The sequence below is a fragment of the Ursus americanus genome, chromosome 24 (assembly GCF_024610735.1).
Source record: "Ursus americanus isolate L20-20 chromosome 24, mUrsAme1.1.p, whole genome shotgun sequence".
In the NCBI taxonomy this organism is placed as follows: Eukaryota; Metazoa; Chordata; class Mammalia; order Carnivora; family Ursidae; genus Ursus; species Ursus americanus.
This window is the reverse complement of record NC_142150.1, coordinates 45,833,314-45,860,922: the sequence shown is the minus strand read 5'-3', so window position 1 is coordinate 45,860,922 and position 27,609 is coordinate 45,833,314. Positions and strand designations below refer to the sequence as shown.

Sequence of the window (27,609 nt, the reverse complement as noted above, 5' to 3'; positions counted from 1 at the left end):
ACGCACAGGCCAGGCTGGTCTTCCCTGAGCACAGAAGGGCAGCCCACCCCCTTCGATGAGGGTTTAGCATGTTGGGTCCACCAGCGCAGGACCCGCCTGCAACGGCCCCAGACCCAGGGACTCGACGTCCACTGTGGTAAGAGGGCTGGTGGTGGGCCCGTGACCACGCAGGTCCGAGCAGAGGCCACACCGCTCAGAAGCCGCCAGCCCTACAGAGCACTGGGGCAGCCTTTGGAACGGTCAGCAGAGGCCCCAGCTCGGGGGTGACACCTTTGAGGATGGGATATCACATTGCAGGATAGCGGCATTCACCCCAAATCAACCAGGAGAGGCGCTCTGTCCCCAGCAAGTCTGGGACCGAGGGGTGGAAAGAAGAGCGTGGCCCACCCTCACTGCCAGTGACCCACCCGGGATCCGTGCCCGTGGCCCTGTCCACACTCGGCTGTGCAGGTGGGAGGGGCCACAGCAGGGACCTATAGGCCACGGCTGCTGCCCTGTCTCTTCAGACTCCTTGTTTTGAGACCCGCCAGCGAGACAAGCAGTCCCAAAACTGGCAGGGGAGCACGGCCATGACCATCAGGAAGAAGTGGGACCCCAGTCACACAGCAGGCCCCCAGGCGGTCCAGAGGGGCCTCTCGGCATCTCCCTGACTGTTTTCCTGGCACATGGACAGGGACGCAGTCCTTGAGATGGAAGTGGGCACCAGGGGTTCAGACCTTCAGAGACGAGGGTCTGACATCCGATGCCGAGGTCCAGGGAGGCGGCCTCTGGGAGGGAGGGGCCTGGAGCTCCCGGTGGCATGTCCTGCCCTGAGACCAGCTGAGGGGCAGGGGCTGTAGCCCCCTGTCCTCCCAGGGAAATGCGCAGGGCCAGATGGAGGCTTGCCCCTGGGGATAGCGTGTCCCAGGGAATGATGCCTGGAGCGAGCCTCTGTTCGTGACTTCAGTCGGGGCCACCTCAGCTCCGAGGATGTGCCCTGGTGTCCCACGAAGCCTTCCCCCTCCGGTCCTCCTTCTCCTCGGCTGTCCAGAGCCTCACTCCCAAGAGTCCACTTCACGAGACCTCTGTCCTGGACATCCGTCCCGCAGGGTCATTTCCGGAAACCTCAGCCAGCTCCCCAACACTGAAGCCCGAGGGCACGTCCAGGCCTCTGCTTGGCAGACGCACCTGCCTGGGACCCCAGAGTCCTTCTCTTCCCGAGGCCTGGCGCTTTGTGCGGGGTGGGCTCTGGCACGTCCACACTGGTTGTCAAAATTCTCAGCAACTTCCATACTGGCTTCAGTAGTTTCTGCCTCGGGCCTCCCAGTGTCCCCGTAAGGCCTCCGGCACCCCCTCCCTAGGACCCAATCCGGGCACCACAGAGGACTTCTGGAAGTGCTGTGGCCAGGCCCCTTTGGACTGGCCAGCACCACGCGGTACTGTGAAGCCCTGAGTCTCACCCGAGTCTCCTGGGGCAGCCGTAGCCTAGTAGCTCCAACCGGGGGGCGGGGGGTAGACTGCAGACCGTCATTCTCTCGCAGTCTCGAGGCTGGGAGTCTAAGACCCAGGTGTGGGCGAGGGAGAATCTGGTCCAGGTGCCCCGCCCCCCACCGCTGCTGGCCGGTTGCTGGCCATCTTTGGGGTGCCTGGGCTGGTAGAAGCATCACCCTGATCTCTGTCTTCACCTTCACGTGCCTTTCTCCCTGTGTCTGATTTCCCTCGGCTTGTTGTGTCCACCAAACAGGACCCCCGGGGCCTGGGCGTCCCCAGCTCCAGTCCCGACTGCCCCAGCCTGGGCGTTCCTGAGCCCAAACGGGCTTCAATAAGATCCGCTTTCAGCCAAACTTCCCATTCTCTGTCCACCCGACCTGGACCTTCTTTGTTTCTGCCCCCATTTCCCTATTTTGCAGGCACCAGACAAAGCCAAACATGCCCCCCAAATCAAGCACACGGGGCGCTCCACTCCTGGCTGGCCACAGCCTCCAATCGGAACACGCCAGAAACTTCCGCATTTTCAGCTTTATGGAGATAAAATTCACATACCATAAAATTCACGCATTTACAGCGTACAGTTTGGGGGCACCCAGCTGGCTCAGTGGGCGGGGCACGTGACTCTGGGTCTCGGGTTGTGAGCTTGAGCCCCATGGTGGGTGCAGACATTAGTTAACATTTTTTTTTAATCTTCAAAAAGATTACAAAATAAAGTGTACACTTCAGTGTTCTGCTGTTTTAGCATAGCCACAGCGCTGTGCAGCCTTCGGGTGGATTTAACGTGCACTCTTCCGCCCGCGGGCCCTTGGGGGGCTTCTCGCCTTCGGCCGCATGGGTTTCTGTTTCTCTTGGAAGCATCCGGAGGGGAACTGCCCGGTCACACGGTGACCCTATGTTTAGTATCTGGAGGAGCTGCTGTCTGTGCCCCACGGCGGCGGCAGCGGCAGCGGCATTTCCCATCCCCGCCAGCCGTGCTGATTTCTACACACCCTCATCTAACACGCGCTGCTGTCTGTCTTTCCTATGCGGGCCGTCTGGCGGGCGCGAAGCCCTACCTCGTGGCGGCTCTGACATGCCTCTCCCTGGCAACTAGTGACGCTGAGCATCGACCCGTGTGCTGATTGGCCATTTACGTCTTCTCTGGAAAAATGTGCATTCAGACCCTTTGTCCGTTTTTTAAGTTGGGTTATGCGGGGGACGAGTTGTTAAGAGTTCTTCTCATGTCCTACATACTCGTCTCTTAGCAGATCTATGATTTGCAAATATTTTCTCCCATCTCGTGGGTTGTCTTTCCACGTCCTCCGTGACATCCTTCAACACGCCAAAGTCTTCAATTTTGGCCAGGTCTAACTTGGGTGTTTTTTCTTATTTTGCTTGTGCTTTTGGTGTCATATGTTAAGAACTGTCGTCTAACACTCAGCTCCTACACTGAGGACCGTGATCCATCTGGGATCATTTTGAGTTGAGTTGGGCATGGCATGACGTGGGGCCCCTCGGCTCGTGGCGTGTGGCTAGCCACCCCGCCGTCCCAGCACTGCGGGTTGAAAGGACTGTTCTTGCTCTCGCTGAATTGTCTGGGGCCCCCGCTGAAAACAACCGGCCAGGAACGTGCGGTGTGTTGCTGGGCTCTCGAGCGTGCTCCGGGGGTTCTGGCTCTGGCTTCACGCCGGGCACCACACTGTCAGAATGACCACAGCTCCCGGTGAGTTCACGTCGGGAAGTGCAAGTCCAGCACCTTTGTTCTTCTTTCAGGTTGTTTGGGCCCCTCTGCGGCCCCGGTGGTCCCCTGTGAACTTTAGGATGAGCTCGTGAAAAGCCCACCAGGGTTTGGGGTGCTGCGACCGCACAGAGTCCTCCGATCTGGGAACACTGGATATCCGTCCACTCAGACCTTCTTCAACTCCTTTCCACAGTGTTTTGTAATTTTCAGCGTGCAACTGTGTGCTTCTTTTGCTAAATTTATTGCTGGGTATGTTGTTCCATTTGCAGCTGTTACCAGTGGGACAGTCTTCGTGACCGCACTTTCGGATGGCTCATTGCTAGTGTAGTCACTTAGCATGATGCTGTGTGTCCGATTTTTAAACTTTCTTTTTTCTCTTTCTTTTTTTTTTTTTTTTTTTTTTAACACAAAGCTGTCCGGCTGAGAGCCTGCCTTCCAGCGCCTGCCGGATGCACGGAGGGTGGCTGACTCCCTCCCGTAGCACATTCTGCATAAACAGCCTGTTTGTTTCAATGGCGTGGTTCTCGTTTATTCCCACAGGAGGCCAAGGTGCAAAGTTCAGCGACTCCCCCAAGAGAATGAGTGCTCCTTGGGAGTGGTGAGCTCGGGCCCCTGCCACTGTGCCTGCCAAGAAGCCTCTTGGTCCAGCAAGCCTGTAGGAGGCAGAGCCCTCCTGCCTCCCCCAGGCCAGGCCCTGCTCTATGTGCTTGGGTGCACGTTTCACCCACCTGAGAACATTGCGGGCCACACTGCCACTGATGGGGAAACTGAGGAACCAGCATGAAGTTGCAGGGAAGACTCGGAGCCAGACCCAGGGGGGCGGCGAAGGTCTGCTCTTCCTGCTGGGCTGCCCACCCTATGGTGGTCACACCGCCAGCCCCACCTGCCCTCAGGGCAACCATCCCCTCTCAGGGCAGGGCTCTCCCTGTCCCAGGCATGACAGAGGCAAGCCGGCCCCCACTCTCTAATGCAGCCACTCTGGGTGCTTCTCCTTTCTCGGGACGTGCGCCCTGGATACCCACTTTCCCCCATTGCTCCAACCTGAGTCATGTCACAGCTGCCTGTGATGTTCAGCGTGGCATGTCAGCGGGAGTGGCTGCAGGGTGCCCAGACAGGACGTTGTTTCCGGGTGTGTCTGGGAGGGCGTCTCTGGATGACATGAGCTGGAATCGGTGGACTCGGCACCGTAGATGACCCTCCCCAATGTGGGTGGGCCTCACCCCATCCCCTTAAGGCCTGGGTAGACCAGAAGGCAGAGCAGGGAGGAATTCTCCCCCTGTTCCTGCCTCACCCCTTGAGCTGGGGCATCTCATCTCAGCTTCTCTGGCCCTCTGACTGGGACTTACACTGCTGGCTCCCTGGGTCCCAGGCCTTCAAGCTCAGGCTAAATCACCCCACCAGCTCCCCTGGTTCCCCGGCTTGCAGGCGGCAGACGGCAGGGCCTCCCGGGCTTCCTGAGCACCTGAACCAGTCTGGAACCGAAACGTCCTCCTATCTCCTCCTGCTGTGTCTCTGGAGAATCTGAAACACAGCTGGTGGGTCCCCTGTTGTCCTCACAAGGTCAAGTCGGGCCACTGGGCAGGGCACTTTGGAAGTGGTCCCGGGGCAGCCCACCTGCGCCAGGCAGCCAGAGGTGGCCCCGCACACCCTCGTGGCCCACTTTCCCAGTGGCCCCAGGGGCCTGGGTGCTGGCTCCACTGTGGGGGCTGAGGCAGCCTGCTGACACCTGTGTCCCCATTCAACGCGGGAGCCAGGCCTGTGCAGAGACCCTCCGATCGCCCCCCCCACACTCAGATCTAATGCAGCTCCATTCTGGGCTTCGGAGTGCTGGCCCCCACCCCCGCCCCCTGTCCCTCACCCCAGAGGCCTCTTCTGCCTCCTTTTCAGCAAACAGGATCCTGGCAGACCCCCCATGTGAGGACTTAAGCCACTTTTATTACAACGTCACCTCAACGTGCACAAACATTCCACTGTGTACAGACACGTGCTTGTAGCTCTTACGCTAGCAGGAAGCCACAATGGGTTTTGATGTTATTTTTTTATTACATTTTATCTGTATCATTAATTTTTTTAAGTAGGCTCCACATCCAACACGGGCTTGAACTCACAATCCTGAGATCCAGAGTCGCACGCGCTACCGACTGAGCCAGCCAGGCGCCCCCAGAACAGATTCTTAAATTAGCCCCGAAGAAAACTACAGGAGCAGGAGCGCAGAGAGGGGATGAGCTCGGGCTACTCTGCAGCAGCGGGCCTCCCGTGGCCGCTTGCTCGGCGGTGAGGTTCAGCGACAAACCCCGGTCCTGGGGGCACCCGCCACGCCTCAGTGGGTCCGCGGTCATTTGCGTGAGGCTCACACAGACACAGAACATTTCCACTTCTTCATCCGCGTGTCACCTGGCCACGGGTGTCCTCATCAGCCAGGGGGTGAGGGCAGCAGGGCCGGGCCCCCACACCTTCAGGGGGCTGGGTGCACTGTGGGGCTGGCCTCCCCAGGGACTGGCACCACCACAGTAAGCACAGAGCACACGCACGGTATTTGGAGCTTGTCCTACAGGTGGCTTGGGTCTCCTAGACATTGAACACTGGTCTAGAGTCACCCTCTCAGGGACCTTCCCAAACACAGACACCCCTAACAGTGCTCAACAACTCCCCCTTACCGCGGGACAAGGGCTTGGCGGTCTGGAATCGCGTTGCAGGGTCTTCAGGCCGACACTCACCCGGCCTGGTCACTCACCCAGGGTCCCCACCCGGGGAACTCTCTTGGCAGCGCCATCGCTGGTGTATCGCCTCCTCCAGGGAGCCTCCTTGGATTGTCCGAAGAGCCTGAGGGAGAGAAGGGGAAGGTCTTCCCAGGGCGCCCCTGGACGCGGGCCCGTCCCTCCCCCCGCGCGGTCCCTCCAGGGCTCAGGCCAGCGGGTTGGGGGCACCCGGGTCTGACCCCCAACCGAGCGCGTGCTCAAAGGGGGGAGGGGCTGCGCGCTCGGACGGCGGGAGGCGGGGCCGGGGCGGGGAAGGTGGGCGGGGCCTCGGCGCCCTATAACAGGCGGCGGGGGCGCGCGCGCGGGCAGAGAGCGAGCGCGCAGCGGCGGCGGTCAACCCAGCGTGTCCCGGCCCAGCCTCCCGCGCCCCGCGCCCCCGAGACCCTGCGCCCCGCGCCCCGGGCCCGCGTCCCGGACCCGCCGCCCGCCAGGCCCCGCGCCCAGGACCGGCCCGCACCGCGCACCCCGCAGGCCGCTCGCCGCCCGCGCCGCCATGGGGGTGGAGGGCTGCACCAAGTGCATCAAGTACCTGCTCTTCGTCTTCAATTTCGTCTTCTGGGTGAGCCCCGGCTGGAGGAGGGCGGGGGCCAGGGGCGCCCCGAGCCCGGCAGGCCGCACGCCTCGCTAGGCCCAGCAGAGGGGGCGCAGCCAGGCCGCCAAGTTGCGGGGCCACCTGTGGGCGCCGGGCGCGGGTGGGGGTCCTGGGCCGGCTGGCGGGGAGGTGGGGGTCGTCCGGGGAGGGTTGCTGCGAGCCGGATCTCGGGGCTTCTGTGCGGCCGGGCCCAGGGCCCCGCGGCCGGGCCGGGGCGTTTGGGGGCCTCGGGTCTGTGCCCGCCGGGTGATGGCGGCCGGCGCGGCGGGTGCGGGCTCGGAGCGGCGGGCCGCGGTGTCAGGGACCACCCCGCTTCGCGGGGACCGAGGGGGCTAGGGGGCGGGGCTCCCGGCGCCCCGCCCCCATGAGCTCATCGGGGCCTCCGCCCCTGGATGGGCTGCCGGGGCGGGGGGGGGGGGGCGCCCTCGGTCCGAGTCTTGGGAACCGTCCGCTCCGCGCTTGGCCCAGCCCCGCTCACCCCAGTGCGCCGCCGCCGCCCGGGGACGGCAGTGAGGGTCTGGGCCGGGGCGGCACCCGCGCAGGAAGCGCCTCAGCCCCTCGTGGCTCGCATGCTGGGCGCCAGCACCGCGGTCGCCGCGCTTTGTGGGGCCGGCCCCCCTCCACTCCTCAGCCAGTCCGAGATTGCGGTCCCCCCTCGCTCAGGAGGCTGTGGAGGCTTTGAGGGGAGTGGGGCTGGGGCGGCCGTCTTGAGCTGGCCCAGGGCAGGGGCCTCTGAGGACCTGCGGGTCTCTGCGCTCCTTCCTAGGGGGCCTGGGTCCCAGCGGATGCCCAGGTCTGGGCTTAGGTGTGGGCTTGGACATCCATCTTAGAAAGAAGTACCCACAGGATGGTCATCTTGGGGTGCAGGAGGGTTTCTGGGGCTCCAGGCTGCTGACCTGCAAGTTGCGTTTTCCTGGCCTGGGTGGTAACTGCTGGCCAGTGACCACGGTGCTTTCGTTTTGTTTCTGTTTCCTGCCTGTGTTGGAGTTGGGGAGGGGCCCTGAGTGGGTGCAGGAACCCCTCTCTTGGCCCTGCCCTGCTTCCCTTTGGCCAGTCCCCTGGGCAGTGCCTGGGACCCCTCTGGACCCCTCTGCCGCCCCGGGCTGCGCACCTCTTCTCAGAAAGGACCATGACAACATCCAGTGGACAGCGCAGTTCTCAAGTAGACTCGGGAGGGTGAACTTTTGGAATGGTCCCTGGAGCAAGTGTGGGGCAGGGGACGTCTGTTTCCCGTCTGGACAGCCGGTGGGTCCCAGTGTGGAGGGTCCCAGTGCGGATCTCGGGGCCGTGAGGTGTTGGGGGTGGGGAGGACAGAGACTGGACCAAGCTCTAGTTGGGGGTGGAGTGGAGGTGTCACACCCCACCTGGGTGGGTGGGGGCACAGGTGGGGGGGCCGCTGTGGCCGTTGGCCTCTGCCTGGGAGTGGGGAGCTGTGGGGCTGTCAGGAAGGGCCAGGTCTGGCCTGAACTGCCCCAGGGACCTTTGCCGAAGGGGTGGTGTTCAGTGCGATTTAGCTTTTGCCTACTGTGACCTGGGCACGTAGGGGGTCAGGGGGACACCCAGATGCCCCTCTGCTGGCCTCGAGCCCATCCCCTACGAGCAGAGCCTGGATGTGGGGTGAGGACCCTGACCAGGGGGCGGAGGGTAGACGGAGGTACAGGATGTGTCCTGGAGCGGATTTTGTCCTCGGGCTGCGTGTCCGTGCTGGGTAAGTCCCTCCCCGCCACCCAGCCTGGGAGGTCTCCAGGGCAGCCCCGCTCACCCCCCACTCTGCTCGGGCGAGCCTGGTAGTTCCCCAGGCAGCTGGGGTGGAGGCCTAACACATCCCCAGGGGCTGCTCTTTATTGAGGCTGAAGGCAATGTTTCCAGGCCTCTCCCCTCCCGGGCCACCCAGCTGAGCATTGAGAACTGTATTCCTCTCTCTGGTCACTGTGGCCGCACCCACGTCTACAGTGGGGGCAGGCAGAGCTGAGCAGGGTGCGGCTGGGGGCCACCACTCTGGCAGGGCCCCTCTGTACCCTGGCGGCGTCCCGCCTCCCCCGGCTGACGGCGTGCTGCTACGGGGTTGGTTCTGGATGGTGAGCGCTCACCCCACTGCTCGGGTCCGGGTCCTGGGCCTTGGCTTCCTGCGCTCCCTAAGGTGGCCGTCCTCCACATCCCATCCCCGGGGCCGGTGGATAGCCAACACCCATAGGGGCGAACTCAGGAAACCATCATAGGGCCCGGATGGCCAGCAGGAAGACTGCTGTCCTTGGCTGGTGTGGGCAGTGCCCTGGGGAAGGGGCTTGGGTGCCCCAGAGGGCGTTGGGTGAGGGAGGGCCCCTGGTGCCTGGTCTGACTCTCGCTTGCTGGGTACCCTGGCCACCGTGCAGGAATGGGTGCTGAGGGGAGCCAGGAGAAGACGTTGACAATGGGTGTCTGCATTGGGGCACTCTTAAAAAGTTCCGTTGTAGAGAGTGACAAGGCTCCCACCTGGGAGCAGGCTTCAGAGGTGGCCAGGCTGGCTTCTCCGGGAAGGAGCCCCCTCACCCTGCACGCCCACAGGCGCGTCTCTCTCCTCCAGTAGCCGGGACTTCGGGGCCCTAGGCAGTGTGCACTCAGTATGTCTGACCACAGCCTGCTTTGGGGTTCCCTGGGCTGGTGGGCATCATCAGGCCGTGAGGCGGGGACAGGAGTGGGAGCATGAGCGGCAGCCCGGGCCAAGCCTGGGAGACGGTGCAGACACCCTGCCCAGCAGCGTGGAAATCCTTCCGGTTGGGGTGGGACCCAGAGTTTCCTGGCAGAGGCCGCTGGTACTCAAAGATCCTGCTGCTGGGCATGTCAGGAAGAGAGAGGCTCCCCTCCGTGTGACCTGGGGCAGGCAGCTGGCACGCGTGAGCCCCGCTCGCTTTCCTCATCTGTGAAGTGGGTACGATCACAGGCCTGTCCTTGGAGGCTGGCCAGAGAGAGCGCAGTGCCCCGCGCCTGGGCCTGGCCACTCCTGCAGCCTGATGCCTTCAGTGGCTGTCTTCCAGAGGTAGGGCAGCCAGACGGGGCTGGGAACAGGGCTGATTAGAAGCCTCGCTAACTGGCATTTAATTCTCGCTTCCAGACAGCACATGACTGTCTGTCACTTAGCGGTTCTGTCGCCTTCCTTCCGGGAGAGGGGATGTGTGACCCTGGCAGGCTCTGGGTGGGGGTGGGGATTTCCTGTGCCGGTTTCAGGGGGTGGGCGAGTGGACGGACTGAGTGGCAGAGCTTTGGGGGAAATGGCTGTTGGGCTGGGACAAGAAGAGGAAGTCTGTGGTCTGTCCCTGGAACGAACTACCCCCCCCCCCCCAAGAGGATGTCCAGGCACCAAGAGTCCTGGGACCCTGGTGGGTGCAGCTCCAGGGCTGATGCAGTGCCCCCCCCCCCCGCCAGGGGGTTCCCACCCCCCCACCAGCTCAGGTCTGCCTCCAGAAGTTGAGTTCATCCCCAGTTTCTGGCTCATTCTGGTTTGAAGTCCAGACAGGGAGATGGACCCAAAAAGGCCCTCCCCCCAAATCATCTGCCCCATTGCTTCATTCCAGCGCCTGAGACTCCGAGAGGGCAAGAACCCGGGTCATCAAATCAATACAGCAAAGTCCAGGCACCTGTGGGAGGAGCCGATGGGCACCTTTGCACCGGCCCAGTGTTTCAGGGTGGGGATAGGGGAGAGGCACAGGGGTTCTCTCTATGGCCAGGGCACGCAGTGAGGCCTGGGTGGTGTTCAGCCCTGGAGCTGCCCCATGGCCAGCATGCCTTATCCTTGTCCAAGAACCAGGCTCATCTGCAATTGGCCCTCAGGACCCTTCTCCCGAGTTGTTTTCCATCTATCCTGCAGAATGTGGTCTGACCCAGCATGCTTCCAGAAACCTCTAAACTTCTCAGTGCTCTCCTGCCCCCAGAGCACACAGAGTTCCTACTCTGGGGCCTGGCCCAAGCCCCTCCTGATGGCAGAGCTGGTGCTAATTCACACAGGACCACTTGGAGGCTTCCAGGTGGACCCCCAGATGCTAGGGGAGTGCCCCTGAGCAGGCAGGGGGCCATCCCCAGTGCGCTAGCGGAGGATTTCCCTTGCTAAGCTAGCTGCCAGGGAGGGGGCAGCCACCTTCCCTGGGCGTGAGATGAGGGCTGGCCAGAGGGAGGGGCTTAGGAGGTGGGGTTGGACCCAGAAGTTCCTCTAGTTGGTGGTGATGGTGCCCCGGATGGGGGAGCTGGGAGCCGCAGAGGCCTGGGGACCCCGGGGGCCAGCAGCTCGCTCAGCCAGGGCCGGGGGTTCATGCCCCCTTGTCCCTGTCTTCTAACTTTGAAAGTTAGCGCTGCCCCGCCTGTCCACGGTGCCTGGGTATCAGGGTCATTGTCAAGAAGGTAAAAGACAGGAAGCCAGGGCCGCCCTCCCTGCAGAGTCGGTGGCTGGGTGACCCACGCCCAGCTCGCCTGGGTTATAACTCGCCTGGGGGAATGTTGAGCAGCGCCCTATAACCTGTCTTACCTGCACCATCATCTAGGGGTGGGTGCTGAGTTGGGTTCCACGCTGCTGCCGACAGCCCGTACCCGGCGCTCGGGCTGACACCCAGGGCTGGGAGGCACCCGGGTGCGACCAGGGCAACAGCAGTGAGTTCTGCCTGCCTCCCTGGGTCTCCAGTCCTGGGGCTGGGAGGCCTGAGCCCAGGAGCTCAATGCCCTTGGTCTTGGGAGGTGGGGGGTGGGGGCTTCCAAGAGGCCGTAGGTTTGGGAACCACCAACCCTGGTCTCGCCCCGAGCTCACGGGGAGCTCACCCTCTCACACAGCTGTGGCTCTGCTTGGCTGAAGGGCCCACACTGCTCCCTAACGCAGGGGCTCAGCCACCCACCCTTTGGATAGATGGCCTTTCACTTTGTCTCGAGGTGGTAAGACCCCCCAGCTCCCACAAGGTAGCACTCCCCTGGGCCAGCAAGGCCCTGAGCTGGAGCTGTCCCCTTAGCCTCCAGCTGGGGCCTGGCCGTGATCATGCCTGCTGGGGTGGTGGGAGGCTGAGGTCCCCAGGTGACCATGGAGGAGGCCCTTCTGCTGCTTCCCAGCCTGGTATGACTCCAGGCCTGGGGCTCCCCTGGGACAGGGACAAAGCCATCCTGACCTGCCCTGGGAGCCCTCCACCTGCCCTCTGGTCCCCTGCCTGAGCCTCCCTGCCCCCATCTGCCTCCCCAGTCACTGCCCAGCCCACCGAGATCCTCCCTGTGTGACGCAGGCCGGCTCCTGCTGCATCCTGTCCTGTGCCTTTCACTGGCAGGTCCCTGGGACCTCTGTGTCCACGGGCCCCTCCCTGCAGGGACAGAGGGTCTTCCCCACAGTGGGGTCGGCTTGGGGCAGGGGAGCAGGCTCCTCCTGGCTTCGCTCCCCAGGGTGGGATTGGATCTCTGATGTGCCCCTGGAGGTGGCAGGGTGTGGCGGGGGCCTGCACTCACCTCTTGGTGGGAAGTGGCTCCCGCAGCCCCTAGCTGGTGGGCCCCAGGAGGGCCTGGGTCATGACCCCTTGCTGCCTACTGCTAGATGCTGGGCCAGGCGGCTTCCTGAGGTCCAGGGGCCCCCAGCGAGGCTCTGCTTCCTGGCCGAGGTGAGGGTCCCTGCTGTTCCCTCCACACTTCCTGCCTTGAGCTGCTCCCAGAGGCCACGACAGGGCCATGGGGGCAGCTGCCCACCCCCAGGGAAGGCCTGAGTTGGGCCTGTGTCACCCAGGGAGGGAGGCGTCTGGCCCTGTCCCCTCATGGTGGGTGGAGAGCGAGGGTCAGTCTGCAGGAACCCAGGACCCCTACCCAGCTTGAGGGGTGCTGCCAGGACTCCCTCCCCCGCCCCCAGCCCATCCTAAAAGCATTTCTGCTGTACCTCTTCCTTCTGATTTAGCCCCATGTCCCTGAGGGTATTTCCAGCCTTACTTCCTGCCTCTGGCCTTCACTGCCCTACTTGGTTGGGGGGGGTTCTCCAGGCTTCCAGGACCCCCTAGCCACCCAGCCAAGTGGGTGCTTCCTGGTGCATTTTCCCTCGAGCGTGTGCACCCCTGGAGGTGGGAGATCGGGGAGGAGAGTTGGGGTGGAGCCAGGTGCCCCCGCCCCGCCCCCCTTGCGGTGGAGCTCCCCCCCCACCCCTGCCCCCAGCACCCTGCACTGCTGCGGGGAAGGTGTGAGTGACGCCAGCGCCCTTGCTGCCCCAGGGCCTGCGTGGGTGGGGCTGGGGGCAAGCGCTCGGGGTGTGGGGGCCCAGTGGCCGAGGGCACGCAGCCCCAGGCCTGCCCGGGCAGCACCCGCTCCCTCTTGCTCCCTTTCAGCGGCTTCTTGGAAACGGCCGGCGGGCCGGGCAGGAACCCAGTGTGCTTGGCAGTCCCCTCCTGTTTCAGCTGACGCCATTAGTTATCAATTCTCAGAAAGGAAGAAGAAAGAAACAGAAACAGAATCTTTCACAGAGTCCTGAACTGGCCGTGCTGTCCCCGCCGTGGGACCTTCCCTGTGGCCCAGCTAGCCGGCGCCCTCCCCAGCGCTGCTGCCCGCCCAGCTGCAGGGCCTCTCGGGGGCACGGCCTCCGGGGCAGGAGCAGATGGCCGCTCCGCTTCCGGTGGGTGAGGGGTCCTGTGACGCTGCGCAGAGGGCTCCGTGGGGGGGTCTCTACAGCTGGCCCGCCTGCTGGGACTCCCAGTGCTGGTGCTCGCAGCGGCCTTGTGCAGTGGCTGGGATATTAGCATAGGTAACTTCCATCCTCATTTTCCAGTAAGGGTGTGGAGGTGACCCCGATGTGCGGCGGGGCACCCTTGGCTGCCACGCTCCGGGCCCTACCCTCTCCCTGAACGCTGGACTCAGTTGTGTAATGCCCGTCCGGGCTCCACAGTTCTCAAGTCCCCGCTTTGACCCTAAAACCCCGGTTCTGTGGGCACGACTTCAATGCGACGTCTCCAGATGCTTGCCGCGGGCTCCGGGAAGCCTGGAGAGCCCAGCGTGTCTGGCTCCTCGCCGTGGGACCCGGTCGGCACCAAGACGGCCCCTGGGATCCTTTGGGGCCCAGAAGAAACATTTACTCCTAAAAGTTTTGCTTAGAAGTTCAGCCGTCGGGGACTGAGTGGGGAGTTGGGGGGGTTAAATCAGCTTTATTGGACATAGAGTGCACGGATTTCAAACATACAAGTTTGACGTAGGTAGATCCCTGTGGAACGGTCACTGCGTCGCTATCATGGACACATCCAGCAGCCCCAAAAGCATCTGGGGACCTCATGATCCCGCCCCCGGCCCCCAGCAGCCGGTGGCCTGTGTTCTGTCACGGCGCGAAATTTGCATCTCTGACACTTTTGTAGAAAGGGAAGTTCTTTCTTTTTGGTGTGGTGTCTGTCACTCAGCACGGTTCTCTGAGCAGTACATTTCTCGTTGCCGCTGGGACCCCACTGTGTTCTTGTTCATCTCGTCTGTGCACCAGTGGAAGGATGAGTGGGTTGGGCCCGGTCTGGGGCTGGGAACACCAGGGCCCACGTTGTGGTGTGGACACACACGTTCGCGTCCCTGGGCAGGCACCTGGGGTGGCAGGGGTGGCCGCGTGGCAGGTGTGGGCTGGGCTCGGAAGCTCACCGCATCCCGCTTGCTTCCACGTTCCTGCCAGTGCGTGAATGGCGGGGCATGAGCCTTCCCTTCCCCGTGGAGGGCTTTCCACTCCCTCTGAGTCGGGGTGCTGCCTTTGTCCCTCCCTGGTTGGTGATCTGCCCCCTGCCACGCGGGTTTCCTCGTCTGGGAACAGGGTTAGACCTCGCCACCACTGCGTTCACCTGGCCCCACCCCGGGGGTCTGTGCAGGGCCTGGAGGGCCCGGGGTCCCGGCAAGCAGGGGCACGTCGGCACTGGGTCCTCCCAGTCTGAAGGCAGGACCAGCTCCCTCTACCTCCAGGAGTGCAGACCTGGGGGCCACGGGGGGTCTGAGGCCGCCCCTGCCCCGGAGTGTGAAGGAAAGCCCTTCCCGAGCGGCAGAGGTGGCCACTGGGGAGTGGGACCAGCACTGCCCCCACTGCATTTCTGTTAGGACTGTGCACCCCAAGACACGCTTGTCTCCCCAGCTGCTGGGGCGAAAGTGGGAGAGGTCCCAGCCGGGCCAGGGGGCACGCGCCGCTCCACACTCCGCCCCCCTCCAGTGGTGGGGACAGGGAGGCTGAGTCGGGGCTTGTGGCCAGGGCTCTGGGACTACAGAGGGACTACAGAGGGAGGCCCGGGACAGGGGCTTCCCCGCCCCTCCCCCTCCGTCCTGGGACTTCTCACAAAGGCAGCTCTGGACCACAGTTTCAAAAGAGAACAAGTGACGGTTTCAAGCCAGAGTTACCACGGCAACCCTCAGCCTCGACACCGCCTCCCCGAGGAGCCACAGATGGCAGCCACCTCGGGAGGCTCTGAGGACTCTGGGGCGCCCGCCCTGCCTCCGTGGTCCTGTGGGCCCTCTGGCCCTGTCCCGCTGCCACCAGGTGCCACCGAGAGGCCCAGGACGCTGGGAGCTGGAGGCCCTGCCCTTTGAGGGCTCCGAGGTGGCCGGAGGGCCATGGGAGGGGACCCCGGCCAGAGCAGGTGCACGGCAGGCCCTTGACGGCCCTCCCCACACCTGTTCGAGGACAGGGCAGAGCCTCAGAGCCTCGGCCTGCCCCTCCAACCAGACCTGGAGCTCTGGGAGAAGTGGGCTGAAAAATGGAAATCCCGGGCTAGTGGGGGGCAGACGGGTGCTCCGAGGGAGCTGTGGGCATGAGCCCCGCCAGCCTTACTGTCCGCTGAGCCCGGTGTGGAGGGCCCCGGGGAGCTGCTGGGGCTTTCCATGGGGCAGCCCGTGGGACTGGGGCCTGGAGTCATACACACGCCGCCGGCAACCACGTCGGGGGTCTGCTCCCTGGCCGGGGCCTCGGGGCAGGTGCCTATCTGGCCAGGTGGTTTTCTTGGGGGGGTTTCTCCCCGCCGTGGGACATGCAGCTCTGGGCCTGTGTGTGTGTGTGGGGCGGGCGGAAATCAGTGTCTGCTGCTGCGGGCCCGAGGTGGTAGGAAGAGGAAGCCGGGAGCTGGCAGCTGCGTAGCAAGCCCTCCGACCCGCACCAAGGCTCGTAGCCCTGGGAGCAGCTCACCCCGGTGGGGCGTCTGAGGCTGGGACGGCCTGGAGGACAGGAGGCAGGGGCATGGAGGGCAGCGCGGCCGCTGGCCTGGGTTGGTGAGATGTGTAGGCCGGCCCGGCATGGTCTGGGCTCCCCTTCAGCAATGCGCCCCCCACCCCCCCACGCCATGGCCCTGAGCTCACAGGATGGTGAGTCTGGAGGGACTCCCTGAGCCAGAAGCCCCTGCCCCTCCCGCCAGGCTCTGAGCAGAGCCCCCTTTCCTGCCCCTGTGGCTCAGGAGGCCCCTCCCCTGGCCTCTCTGGGAGCACAGCGTGCTTCCTTCCTCCTGCAGCGGCTTCCCTTCCCAGGGTTGACAGCAGTAAGGATTTGTCCTGCAAATGGCCCAGCCCCTTGCGCCCGTGGCTTCCTGGATGCTGCCAGCCTCTGCTGCCTCCCCATGTCTGTCGTTCCCTCCGTTGGCCCCACCAGGGCCCTGGTGGCATCAGATCCCCACCCCTCTTTCTCTTGACACCAAAGACTTGGAGTCCCCTGCACGGGGTTCCTAGATGAGCTGAGGACTATTGGAATCACCCCCTTAGAGGAGGGGCCTGCGGTCCCTGGGGTCCTCGGGTCTGGTGGGGACTGTGGCCAGATTTAGAAAACAAAAACACAGGACATCCAGTTACATTTGAGCTGTAGTTAAAAAAATCAATGCTGTTTTGACATAAGCGTGCCCCATCCAGTATCGGACATGTGGTCCCCAACATCCAGGCCTTCCTTCCCGGGGCATCTCAGGTACTAGGTCCGCACAGCAGACGTGTGGAGCCGGCAGGCAGCCCAGACCGCCGCAGTGCCTGGCACCCCACCTGGAGAGGGTTCCCCCGGGCTGGCAGGCAGGTGGGGCGAAGGCCCAGCACCTGCCCCCCTGCATGTTGGTGTGGTTCAGCCCACTCACCGCTGTGGCGCTCTGGGCACGTAACCCTGCACCTGTTCTTTCCCCAGCTGGCCGGAGGCGTGATCCTGGGTGTGGCCCTGTGGCTGCGCCACGACCCGCAGACCACCAACCTCCTCTATCTGGAGCTCGGAGACAGGCCTGCGCCCAACACCTTCTATGTAGGTGAGTCACCTGGGGGTCCCAGGACCTGGCTGGCTCTGGGCTGGGGACCAGCAAGAACGACCCTCAAGGCGTCTGATCATGACTGCTGCAGACAGGCGGTCAGGAAGGGCTTCCAGGAGGAGGCAGGGCGTGGGCCAGCTCCATGGGGCTTGCTGTGTGCTGGGCTGCTGGGCAGGACGAGGCCTGCCAGGAAGGGCTCTTTGGGAAAGAGGGTGAGACAGAGACAGAGCGTGGGTGGAGTCAGGTCTGCCCCGGGGGCCTTGCAGGCCTGGGTTCAGAGGAGGTCCACTGCCTGGCTGGGGTGGGGGGGTGGGGGGGTGCGTGGGGCAGGAGTCAGGCTCCCAGGCAGCGCTGGAACTTCACGGGATGTGTGGGCTGTTGGGACCCCACCAGATGGCCTCTGGGGGCTGATTCGGGGCAGGAGGCCGCTGGGTGGGGGCGGGGGAGCTGTGTCTCGTGGTGGGTATTTCGGGGGAGGCTCGCGGGGAAGGGGTGGGGCTGGATGCCTGCCTGGGCAGCAGGACTGGCAGCTGAGGCAGCTGGCGCTGAGGGGGAGGGAGACTCAGGCCCCAGGGTGAGGCAGGGGCCAGCGTGACTCAGGCTGCCCCCCCCCAGCCACACCTTGCTGCCTTATTAGGCTGCCTGTCTGCCTCCCAGGCACCAGCTGTGGCCCCCTCAGGGGATCGAGCCCCCACCCCTGCCCCACCCTGTCCTGCGGAGCCTCGCTCCTCCTTAGGTTGGTCCCCAGCCAGTGGGAGGCAGGGCCTGGCCCTTGTGGGGCTCTGGAAGCCTTGTTTCTGTCCTTTAAAGGAACGGCCTGGCCTGGCCCCTTGGTCCCCACAGGCCTAGCAGCAGGGCAGGAAGTGTGTGGGGGCCTTTAGGGTTCGGGGCTCCGTGTTAAGACCAGTGGTCCCCCACTGGCCTGGTATTCTGGGTGCAGCCCAGAAGGGGTCTGGGTCCCTCCCAGCTGCTGTTCCAGGGGGGAGGGGGGCACGTGCTTGTGATGGATGCTGGTTGTTGAAGCAGGGATGCCCCAGGGCCCCATGGAGCCACAAAGGGGATGTGTGTCCCTTCCCAGCCCATGACCTCTCTGAGCTGTAAGGTGGACAGGTCTGACTCAGGAGCACCAGTGGGGTGGCCCCTTTCCTCCCTGGAGACGGGAGCCTGCAGCTCTGGCCGTGGTTTCCCAGAGCCAGCTGTCCCTGGAGGGGTTCCCGAGCCTCCATCTCCAGAGTCCTAGGCTCCCCCTGGGCTGTGGGGCCCCTCGAGGTTTTGTCTCCGGAGGAGAGGGCCCCCCGCCGCCTGCTCCAAAGGCACCCCCGAGGACCATCACCCAGGGTCTGCCAGGGGCCGTGCACCGTCAGGAGCAGGGCAGTCCTAGCTTTGCTTGCGTGTCCAGGGCAAGCAGGTACTCTCCAGACCCACGAGAACTGTCTGTCTCCCGCAGACCTCCTCCCAGGTGTCCCCCTTCCCTTCCCCAGGGGTTCAAGCCCGCAGCATCCTCTCTGGGGGCTGCTGCTCTCTGCACCCCCTCTCCAGGGCCTGGGGTGCCGGTGATTTGGGAAGGGGTCACCCTCCCGCCTCATGGCCGGGGCAGCTCCTGCTCTTGCGGTCCTCTCCATCTGGTCCAGCTTGGTAGAGTAGCTGACGGCTCCCTTGGTCCAAGCCAGGACTGGGCTGGGAGGGCTCCGGAGCCCCGGTCACAGGCTCGGGGACCGGCCGGGCACCCGGCGATCTGCTGCTTCTGTTCCGGCCCTTGCCATGAGGAGCGAGGCTGCGGGACTGTGCCCGGACCCCAGGGGGGAGGTGGTCCCATAGGATAAAGCAGGCGCTGTCCTACCGGCCTGCCCCTCACAGCTGCCACGTCGGGCTGTCACCGTGGGGCCCGACTCTGAGTTGCAGGGGCCGCCACTTGCCTCTCCTGGCACTGGGTGGGGGGCTGCCCTAGGGGAAGCAGCTCCAGCCACTGGACCACTTGCGGGGCCGGGTAGAAGCAGGGTTTCCCAGCCCCGGGACCCAGGCTTCTGCAGCGGCCCCGTGGGCTGCCGAGTCCCTGCCCATCTGGGACTGGCCTCCTAGAGCCTCCTACTGGCCCCGAGGTGGGCTGGGCCTGCCAGGGAGGCGGGGGAGCAGATGTGGGCCCTGACAAGGGTTCTTTGTCCCATGCTGGCGGGGGGGGGGCAGGTTACCAGGGCCCCCTCAGCATCCAGAGCGACACTGCAGAGCCCAGTGGGTCCCCAACCACACTTATCAGAACCAGACCTGTCTGGGTGGGCCGTGGGCACCAAGAAGGCAGTGCAGCCAGGCCAGAGGCACCCCCCCACCGTGTGCTGGCCCTTCCTGCCTCCCCAGGACCCCATGCCCAGCCTGGTGGGTACCCCTGTGTGCCATCCTGGAACTGTCCCTCCCACACCATGCACCATCGTCTGTGGGGCCACCCCAGCTGCCAGGCCACCGCCTCCAGTAGGCTCCAGTCCCTCGAAGCTGATCGAGCCCACTCCTCCAGCCCAAGGAGCCACATGGAGCCGCTGGATCTGACCCCCTGTCCGAGAGGAGTGGGCACGGCCCTGTGCACCAGGAGGGGGTGATCCTCGTGGCCCCCACTGGGCTGCAGAGGCTCTCAGGAACCGGAGTGGATGCAGGCTGTCCACGGGCCTCCCCCCAGGAGGGAGGCCGTGTAAAGATCTGTTGGCAGAGCTCTCCGAGCTCTGTGCTGTGCCAGTCAGTCCTGGCCCGGCCCTCGGAGGCCTAGCTCACAGGGTGCAGACCCGCGGGCGGAGGAGGGGTGCAGGCGCGGGAGGGGCGCTCGCCTGGTGGCCAGGCTGCAGTGCCCTCACTGCTCCTCGGGGGCAGGGTGGCCCGAGTCCTGGGCAGAGGGTATGGGAGGGGCTCTGGGGGGGGACACTGCTCACTGAGGGTGTCCATTGCTCCCCCATAAAGGCATCTATATCCTCATCGCCGTGGGTGCCGTGATGATGTTCGTGGGGTTTCTGGGCTGCTATGGGGCCATCCAGGAGTCCCAGTGCCTGCTGGGGACGGTAAGTTCCGGGGCCGGGTGGGGGCGGGAGGGGGGTGCAGAGGCAGAACCCAGAGTTCTGCTGGAGGCACCCCGTGTTCAGCTCTGATGGGCCCCCTTGCCAGTGTGGCCTTGGAGGGGGGCTCACGGGGTGGCCTGGGGACCTTTCCCAGAATGTCAGCCCTCCGGGTTCCCTGTGCAGTTCAGAAATCCCATCCTGGTCGATTGCTGTGACGTCCTAACTCATAGCTCTACAGTGGCCTTTCTTTGTGTTTAATAAAAAGCCACAGATACAATAGAGGGCATGTCCTAGTCCCTCGGCCAATCTCATTGGGGAAGCTGAGGCCAGGCCAGGAGGCATGGGCAGTGGGCGCCGGTGTCATGGTGACCCCCTACCCACAGGGAGAGGGAGACTTGGGGTACGGAAGGGTTCACTTGGGGCCAACCCCCCCTGGGGCTGTGCGGGCCTGCAGCCCCGACCCACTGAGCTCCGGCCTGCGGGGATGCTGAGAACCTCAGCAGGTCACAGCTGAGACCGAGTCTTCCCCCTCTACACGGCTCGTCCCTGGCCGGGACGTTCACCCACACACACACCTGTCGGTCAGTCGGATGTGTCATCTTACATGGCCAGCCCTAAGCTGCCCCATGCCTGCTCTCATCCCCGGTGTCTCTGCCCTTCCCTCTGGGTCCTGCACGGCCTCCCCAGTTCTTCACCTGCCTGGTCATCCTCTTTGCCTGTGAAGTAGCCGCCGGCATCTGGGGCTTTGTCAACAAAGACCAGGTGAGCCTGGGACCGCAGCGGTGGGGTCCATCCTGGCCGGGCTGCAGGGGAGGAGGGCCTGCTGCTCAGGTTGTGGGGAATGGGTTGGGCCTACCCTTGGATTGCGGAGTGCTCTTTGGGGCTCCCCATGGGGCCTGCCTGGTAGAAAGGTCACGGAGGGCTTTCTGGAGGAGGCAGCACAGGGGCTAAGTAGGAGTCAGGGCCACCTGTCTCCCAGCCTCAGGCCGGGGGCGGGGGGTGCATCCAGGTCTACCCTGGAAGCATCATGTTCTCGGGAGAGCCAGGTGAATGCTTGCCCCCCAGGGAAGGTCCCTGTGGTGGGGTGACCGCACCCCTCCTGCACACCCCTCCCCCAGATCGCCAAGGACGTGAAGCAGTTCTACGACCAGGCTTTGCAGCAGGCCGTGGTGGACGACGACGCCAACAACGCCAAGGCCGTGGTGAAGACCTTCCATGAGACGGTGCGGGAGGGGGTGCTGGGGGGAGGCGAGAGGGGGCATGGGGGGGTTGTCCTCTTGGGTAAGGCCCGGCTGGGGTTGAGCCTGGCCCCAGCACTGACCTCAGGAACAGAAGGAGTACTGCAGACCTGGTGGGCCACGGAGCCCTCTCTGGGACGCCCCTGGGGGGATTCTCGGGGACCCACGGATCCCTAATAGCCACATGAGCCCGTTAGGCCAGGGTGCAGTGGGAGGAAGGGGAGGAGAGGGGCCCCTGAGCTCAGTTCTCCCCCTGGAGCAGACCGTCCCAGCCCCCCACCCTGGGCCAGACCGGGACAGCCTGCGGGATGTGTCCCTGGCCATCTCCCGAGGGTCATCTCTGCGTGAGGGCCCAGGGCTGACCGCAGGGTCCTCGGTTCCTGCAGCTCAACTGCTGTGGCTCCAGCACACTGTCTGCACTGACCACCTCCATGCTTAAGAACAACCTCTGTCCCTCGGGCAGCACCGTCATCAGCAACTTGTTCAAGGTACGTGGGGCCGGCAGGGCCTCCCAGGCTTGCTCCCGCGCGTCGACGCCACCAGCGCTGGGTGGGGCTGGCTGGTGCTGGCGGGTTGGGCCCACGGGGCGGCGAGTCTCTGCCCCCGGCTCCCAGTGGGAGAGTGGGTGTGGAGGGCGCCCCGGCCTCCTAGGTCAACACCCTCTTCGTGCGGCTCAGCGACCTGAGCAGAAGAGCGCACACAGCACGTTCCATTTCCACGTTTTAAAACGGGTGTGAGATAACCTGGCAGAGAGCAGGCCCCGGTCACACCTCTTCCAAGGGGTCGAGCCCCTCCCTGCTCTTCCGCAAGGAGCCCGGCCGCTGCACCGTGGGGGCCCGAGGGCCCGCGCCCCTGACCGTCTGCGGGCTGTCTCCCCCCGCCCACCCCAGGAGGACTGCCATCAGAAGATCGATGACCTCTTCTCGGGGAAGCTGTACCTCATCGGCATTGCGGCCATCGTGGTTGCTGTGATCATGGTGAGTGCACGGGCTGGGCATCCGCTCAGGGCGCCCCCCAGGACTGCCGGTGCTGACTGTCCCACCCAACCCCCCGCAGATCTTCGAGATGATCCTGAGCATGGTGCTCTGCTGTGGCATCCGGAACAGCTCCGTGTACTGAGCGGCCCCAGCCGCTGCCACTGCAGGGGAGGGCCGGTGGGAACCCTGCAGTGCCCCTGGAGTGACCGGACATTTCTGAGGAGGGGCCGTCACCGCCCGTGTATATAACTTCTCCGGTATTACTCTGCTCACTTATTAGCCTTTTTACTTCTGAGGTTATGTTTTTGTCCTGAAGTTCCCCGTTACCTTTTGGGGCTGAAGTCACCTATAGACGGCGTGTGAGTGGGCCTTGGGGACTGTGAGGCAGGGGTCCCCTCTGCTTCTGCGGCTGCTGAGGGGGTCTGCCTGCTGCTCAGCCAGGCCTCTCCTGGGGGCCCCGTGGCCCACCCACCTGCCCCCCGGGCTGCACGGCTCATGCCTTTTTTAACTCTCGTTCCTCTCCCGCCACTTGTCTAGAGCCGGGTCTGCAAGCAGCCTTACGCCTTCAGTGCACCTGTCCTTTCTAACTTGTCACCTTCCACTGTAATTACATCTCGAAAGTCATTCAATAAAGAAGGAAAATCCAGGCATGCTAACCCACTGTCTGTGCGTGCAGCGTCCGAGACCCAGGGGGTGGCGGGAGGGGCAGGGGGCCCGGCAGCGGTGAGGCTCAGCTCTGGGGACCTTGCAGGGTGTGCTGGGCCCCCCGAGAGCACTCCGCAGGGCAGGTGCCCCTTCCGTGGGTTCTGTGCCACCATCCACAGCCCCCACCCAACCTCCCCCACCTATTCCTGGGGCAGCACAGCCCAGAGGGGGCAGTCAGATACTGTGGTGTAGGATGTGCTTGAGGTGGGGGGCCTGCAAGACTCCCCTTCCTCCTGGGGGACAGCTCTGACACCACCCCCTCCCATGCACTGAAGGGACTCTTCCTGGCTGGCTTGGGTGCTTATAAGTGTTCTGTGGAGAAGCTGGGTAGCTCCCGGCCTAAGCCGCATCTTGCAAAGGCTGGAGAGGAAGGTCTGAGCCTCTGCATGGGGAGCTCACCCGACCCACACCTGTGATGGACTGAGGCCCAGCTGCCACCCGGGGAACTGCTGGGTGATGTCACCACGAGCAGAGTGCAGGCGCTGACCTGGTGTATGCCAGACTGACCCCCTGAGGCCTCAAGCGCCTGGCTGGGGTTCACGCTGAGAACTCACAGCGGTCTCCTCTGGTGCTTAATTTATAAACTAGCCCTAGCCCTGCATTTGGGGTCATTGGGTCTCAGTGGGGTCTGCCCCTCCTGCCACACCCCTCTGCCTTGTGCGCCGGGGTGGGTCGCTGGGAGAACAGGGTGGCCCACGGAGCCCCCACCCCCTTACTTTGCCCTGTGAGACCCTGGGGCATCCTGGCCTCATGGCACAGGGCACGCAGCAGCCTCAGCCCGTGCTTGGCGTGGGGCGGGGGGCGGCCTAGGGGCCGTCCCAGGAGCGAGGCCTGGGCTTCCCGACCACTCCTAGACTGCAGCCACGAGAGGGGCGGGGGCCGCACAGGAGAGGCCGGGTGGAAGCGGCCAGCCAGGCCATCGCGGTGGTCAGGCGAGGCCAGGACGCCTAGAGGTTGAGCCGAGGGCTCAGCTGAAACCCCTACCCCCTCCTTTTCCCCACGACGGGCGCGGTCCGGAAGCACCCGGCAACGGCGCCGCGCGCGAAGACGCACTTCCGGTTTGAGGCGGCCGCTGTGCTCGCGACTTCCAGCAGGTGGCGCTGGGGCCCCGGGAACGCGGAGGTGGCCGTTAGCCCTCGAGCATTTTGGGAGTCGCAGTACTGCCTCTTCCTCCTTCCTCCCCTCCCTACTCAATTCCGGCTCTTTGCGGGAAGGAGAGCCGCTGTTTCCGGGGAGGGGAGGCTCGGAAGAAAAGTGAGGACGCATGCGCAGGGGCTACGCGACCCGGCAGGCCGCGGGAGTAGCGGCCCAGTGCCTTGTGGGAGTCGTAGTTGTACAGGTGCGGATGCCGCGGCGCTGGTCCGGCGGAGGACTCAGTTTCCCAGAACGCCGAGCGCGGCGCAAGATGGAGCCCGCCGGGCGGCGCGGATCCGGTAGGTTTGTGGTGAGGGAGTGCGGCGCTGTCTGCCGGTCGCGTGTCTGGGAGCTCGCTGTCCGCAGCCTACTTGTCCAAGCCCGGAGCCCCCCCAGAGTGCTTCGTGTCTCCGGTCCCTCGCGGTCTGGGCCCTGGAACCCTATGCGGCCCAGGCCCCCGCCGGAGCAGAGAAAGCCAGGGGTTCTGCTCCCAAGCGGGGCCGCGTGCGCTGGCAGGGAAGCCGGTGGTCCCGCCCCCTGGGACAGGGCCCCAGCCCCCGAGTCCCCGAGCCCCCGAGCCTCCGGCCGCTGCACGCTCCTAGCCCACTGAGCTCACACACTCCCGGCTTTCCTATCGTGGGTTCCTATGAGTGTCCCACTGACCCGGCTACTTCTCTTAGTCGCGGTGGCGTCCCCGGCGGTGCGGACTACAGGAGCGCGAATTTGGGAAGCAGGAGTCTGGCTTTCCCTGCAACGTGCTGTGTGACTGGCACATTCTCCGTGTCTGGCCCTGCCGGCGTTAAACACGTGGGTGGGTGTGTTTCCTGCTCCCTTTCTCTCTTGGAGGTGTTCCTTCACTTGGGGAGTCGTGCCCCAGAGCAGTGGAGGTCCCGTCAGTGTTTGATCTACTGCGGGGCACTCGCGGCCGCTCCTGGCCCACTTGCCTGCTCCTTCGTGGGCGCATGACAGTGGGTCACCCTGGGCTGGGGGCTTGGCGGGGAGGACTTGGTGGATGAATGGGTGAGGCTGGGCTGCCCTCTGAGCCCGGAAATACAAGCTGCGAGGTACCCGCCTGGTCACACTTGGGCCACTAAACAAGTGTTGGTGGCATTTCTGTGCTCTGCTGGGAAGGTGAGGTCTGTGCAGGGTTGTGGGGGACGTGCCACTGGAAGTCACTGCAGGAGCTGCAGGGCTTGCCTCTGTCTGGAAGGATGCCCCAGGTGGTCATTACACCCCACTTCCTTGCGGATGCCTCAGATGCCAAGGACCCGGTTGCAGACTCCAGTGGAGCTCCCAGGGCCTCTCCCAGCAATCAGGAGCAGACTTTGCCTTGGGCCAGGCAGGTGGCCCAGTCTTTGTGGAGTGCTTGTGGCGTGCCACATGCTGTGCTGAGCAGTTAGTAAATGAGCCTACCTGACTGAGAGTGGAGAGCACAGGGTGCTATTGTGCCTGGGGTCAAGCCCTGGCTGGCTCCCTACTACCACAACCCCACCCCCGGGGGCCCCCTAGACGTGACTCAAGAGCGTTGAATGAGGCGATCTTTACAAAGGATCTGCTCTCGGGCCTGACCTCTGTCTGGGCTCCGTAAACCCAGGACCACCCCTTGAGGGCTGTGGCACCACTTCTGCATCTTTGTGGTCTGATCTGATGGTTGGCTCTTCCCACCCTCAGCCCACTACAGTTGAGCAGCTGAACGGAGCCGGGACCAAGGCCACCACGCCTTTGCCAGTACTTCCCCCACCAGCACTCCAGTGTCCGCACAGACATCCATCAGACAAGGGAGGTGAGAGGGCTTTCAGGGGACGGGGATCTCTCCCTCGTGTTGTAGGACATAGTTTTTCCTGTGCATCCTGCCGCTGGCCCAGGGACAGTGGGTCTACAGGAGGGACCTGTCCTAAGTGACTGCGATCCTCAGAAACGAACTTCTTGGGCCGTTCCGGTGTAGGTGTGGTGCGCCCTGGGACACATGTCTGAGGCACGGGCAGGAGAGGCCCTGGAAGCTGAGCAAGGGACAGAGGCCGACACTCTGCCTTCCGACACCGTCTCTCTCAGTGACTCAGACTCTGATCTCAGCCCGCCTGGGGAGGCCCAGGGGGACTCAGACCCCGATGAGTCCCTGTTGCCTTCGCGGGGCCTCCCCACAGCCTCGGTGCGGCCATTCCACCTGAGGGGCACGAGCTCCACCTTCTCCTGGCGCAGCCACCACATCTTTGACTGCCTGGAGGGCGCAGCCAGGCAGCTTCCACCGTCTGTGGCCCAGACTGACCCGGGCGACAGTGGGGGCTTCCTGCCACCACCGGCACCCTCACACCAGCCTCCAGGAGAGGGTCCAGGCAGGGCCATTGAGAGCCCTGTCCCCCCGAAGTTGCCCCCGGTCCCTGACTATGTGGCCCACCCTGAGCGCTGGACCAAGTACAGCCTGGAAAGTGTGGCCGAGGTCAGCGAGCAGAGCAACCGGGCCGCCGCTCTGGCCTTCCTGGGCTCCCCGAACCTGGCTGCCCCCAGTGACTACATGCCCTCTTTCAACCAGGATCCTTCTAGCTGCGGGGAGGGAAGAGTTGTCTTCACCAAACCCACCCGAGCTGGCGAGGCCAGGCCTGAGAGGAAGAGGGCCCTAAGGAAGGCAGGAGAGCCAGGCAGGGGTGTGCCTGGGAATCTGGGTGCTGCAGGGGGCGAGGGCCCTGTGGAGCTGGCCCACCTGGCTGGGCCTGGGAGCCCGGAGGCTGAGGAGTGGAGCAGCCCCCATGGGGGCCTTCAGGAAGTGGGCATGCTACAGGGGGCTACCCACGCTGGGTCAGCAGCAAGGCCCCCAGTGGTGGAGACTGTTGGCTTCCATGGCAGCAGGAAGCGGAACAGAGACCATTTCCGGAACAAGAACAGCAGCCCCGAGGCCCCAGGTGCTGAGATGTGAGAGAAGAGACTGCCTGGCTGATGTTCCCTGATTAGGCTGGCAGAGGAGGGCAGCCAGGGCCACTGGCCACTTGGCGTGGAGCGCGGCTTGGGGCCCCAGCCCCCCGGGAAGGGAGCGCTGCCAGTGGGAGGTGCCAGCAGCCTGGGCTGGGGCTCAGGGTGTGGTGTCTGAAGCAGAGCTTGCCAGTGGACAGCAAAAACCCGGGTCCACCACGTGCCTGTGGGGCAACAGTAAAGGTTTGGTATTCCTCAGGCTTTGTGTCTCTGTGTAGACCGTCCACCTCAGGACCAGGGTGGCTGGGGCCTGGTCTGCCACCGGCACACCCAGGCGCCCTGTTCTCTCATTCCATCCTCCCCAACTTAGTGTCCAGGGGGCACGGAGGCTTTTTAAATTGATGTCTGGGTCTGTCAGCCGTCCATCTTGGTCTAGAGCAAGAGGTAGAGAAGGCCCTGGGCACCTCACCAGGGGTGAGCTCACAATCCCAGCTGTCCAGCATATGCCTCCAACAGGGCTTGGGGCAAGGAATGCTGATGAAATGGGTCTCTAAGAGGCCAGAATGTGAGTGGGGGCAGGGGCCTTCCCCAGCCCTGGCCATTCTTGCCCCTTGGCTCTGGCCTGCCTGGGCCGTGTGTAATGATGGCCAGTGTCCTGGGACCACATCGCCAGATCAGCTGAGCTGTGCGCAGGGGCACTGCTCGTGTGGCCAGGCCCAACAGCGGGGGAAGGAACATGAACCCCTGGAGGTGTCAGGGAAGGCAGAGCGGGACAAGCATGTCACCCCTGTGCCTGGTGGCAAGACATAGCAGAGCCTGGCCAGCCTGCTGTCCCAGCCCCAGGCCCCCAGGGGAAGGCAGGACCAATGTGGCTAGCCACTCACC

The 27,609-nt window shown here is 64.3% G+C and overlaps 2 protein-coding genes and 1 long non-coding RNA gene across 5 annotated transcripts; 2 read left to right on the top strand and 1 right to left on the bottom strand.

The window, feature by feature from the left end:
* Positions 1 to 5,211: 5,211 nt before the first annotated feature.
* On the bottom strand, positions 5,212 to 6,224 carry LOC148107902 (uncharacterized). Its single transcript, XR_015721482.1, has 2 exons — positions 5,848 to 6,224; positions 5,212 to 5,758 (listed from the first exon to the last, which is right to left on the bottom strand). It is a non-coding gene; the product is annotated as an uncharacterized LOC148107902 (long non-coding RNA).
* A 68-nt stretch (positions 6,225 to 6,292) lies between these two features.
* Positions 6,293 to 22,637, top strand: CD81 (CD81 molecule). The gene is made up of 8 exons (XM_045770706.2): positions 6,293 to 6,508; positions 16,617 to 16,731; positions 19,672 to 19,769; positions 20,454 to 20,528; positions 20,885 to 20,989; positions 21,391 to 21,492; positions 21,895 to 21,981; positions 22,061 to 22,637. Exons 1-8 carry the CDS (start codon positions 6,443 to 6,445, stop codon positions 22,121 to 22,123), a joined length of 711 nt encoding a protein of 236 aa, XP_045626662.1. The 5' UTR covers positions 6,293 to 6,442; the 3' UTR covers positions 22,124 to 22,637.
* Positions 22,638 to 23,872: 1,235 nt separating this feature from the next.
* TSSC4 (tumor suppressing subtransferable candidate 4) lies at positions 23,873 to 26,982 on the top strand. 3 transcript variants are annotated; one of them, XM_045770705.2, is made up of 3 exons: positions 23,873 to 24,119; positions 25,492 to 25,603; positions 25,766 to 26,982. In XM_045770705.2, the coding sequence occupies exon 3, from the start codon at positions 25,787 to 25,789 to the stop codon at positions 26,729 to 26,731; it is 945 nt and encodes a 314-aa protein (XP_045626661.2). In that variant the 5' UTR covers positions 23,873 to 24,119; positions 25,492 to 25,603; positions 25,766 to 25,786; the 3' UTR covers positions 26,732 to 26,982. The 3 variants fall into 3 exon arrangements, with proteins under 3 accessions (XP_045626661.2, XP_045626659.2, XP_087711252.1); XM_045770703.2 differs by adding an exon at positions 24,501 to 24,631 and having other exon boundaries at positions 23,880 to 24,119; positions 25,492 to 26,982; XM_087855126.1 differs by having other exon boundaries at positions 23,880 to 24,119; positions 25,492 to 26,982.
* Positions 26,983 to 27,609: the final 627 nt, after the last annotated feature.

Bases quoted from the DNA above. Each gene is read 5' to 3' on its own strand.
- CD81 (XM_045770706.2), top strand. From the start codon at position 6,443: ATGGGGGTGGAGGGCTGCACCAAGTGCATCAAGTACCTGCTCTTCGTC. The intron at 16,732-19,671 runs GTGAGTCACCTG...TCCCCCATAAAG, and splicing joins GCCCAACACCTTCTATGTAG to GCATCTATATCCTCATCGCC. The intron at 21,493-21,894 runs GTACGTGGGGCC...CGCCCACCCCAG, and splicing joins TCATCAGCAACTTGTTCAAG to GAGGACTGCCATCAGAAGAT.
- TSSC4 (XM_045770705.2), top strand. From the start codon at position 25,787: ATGTCTGAGGCACGGGCAGGAGAGGCCCTGGAAGCTGAGCAAGGGACA.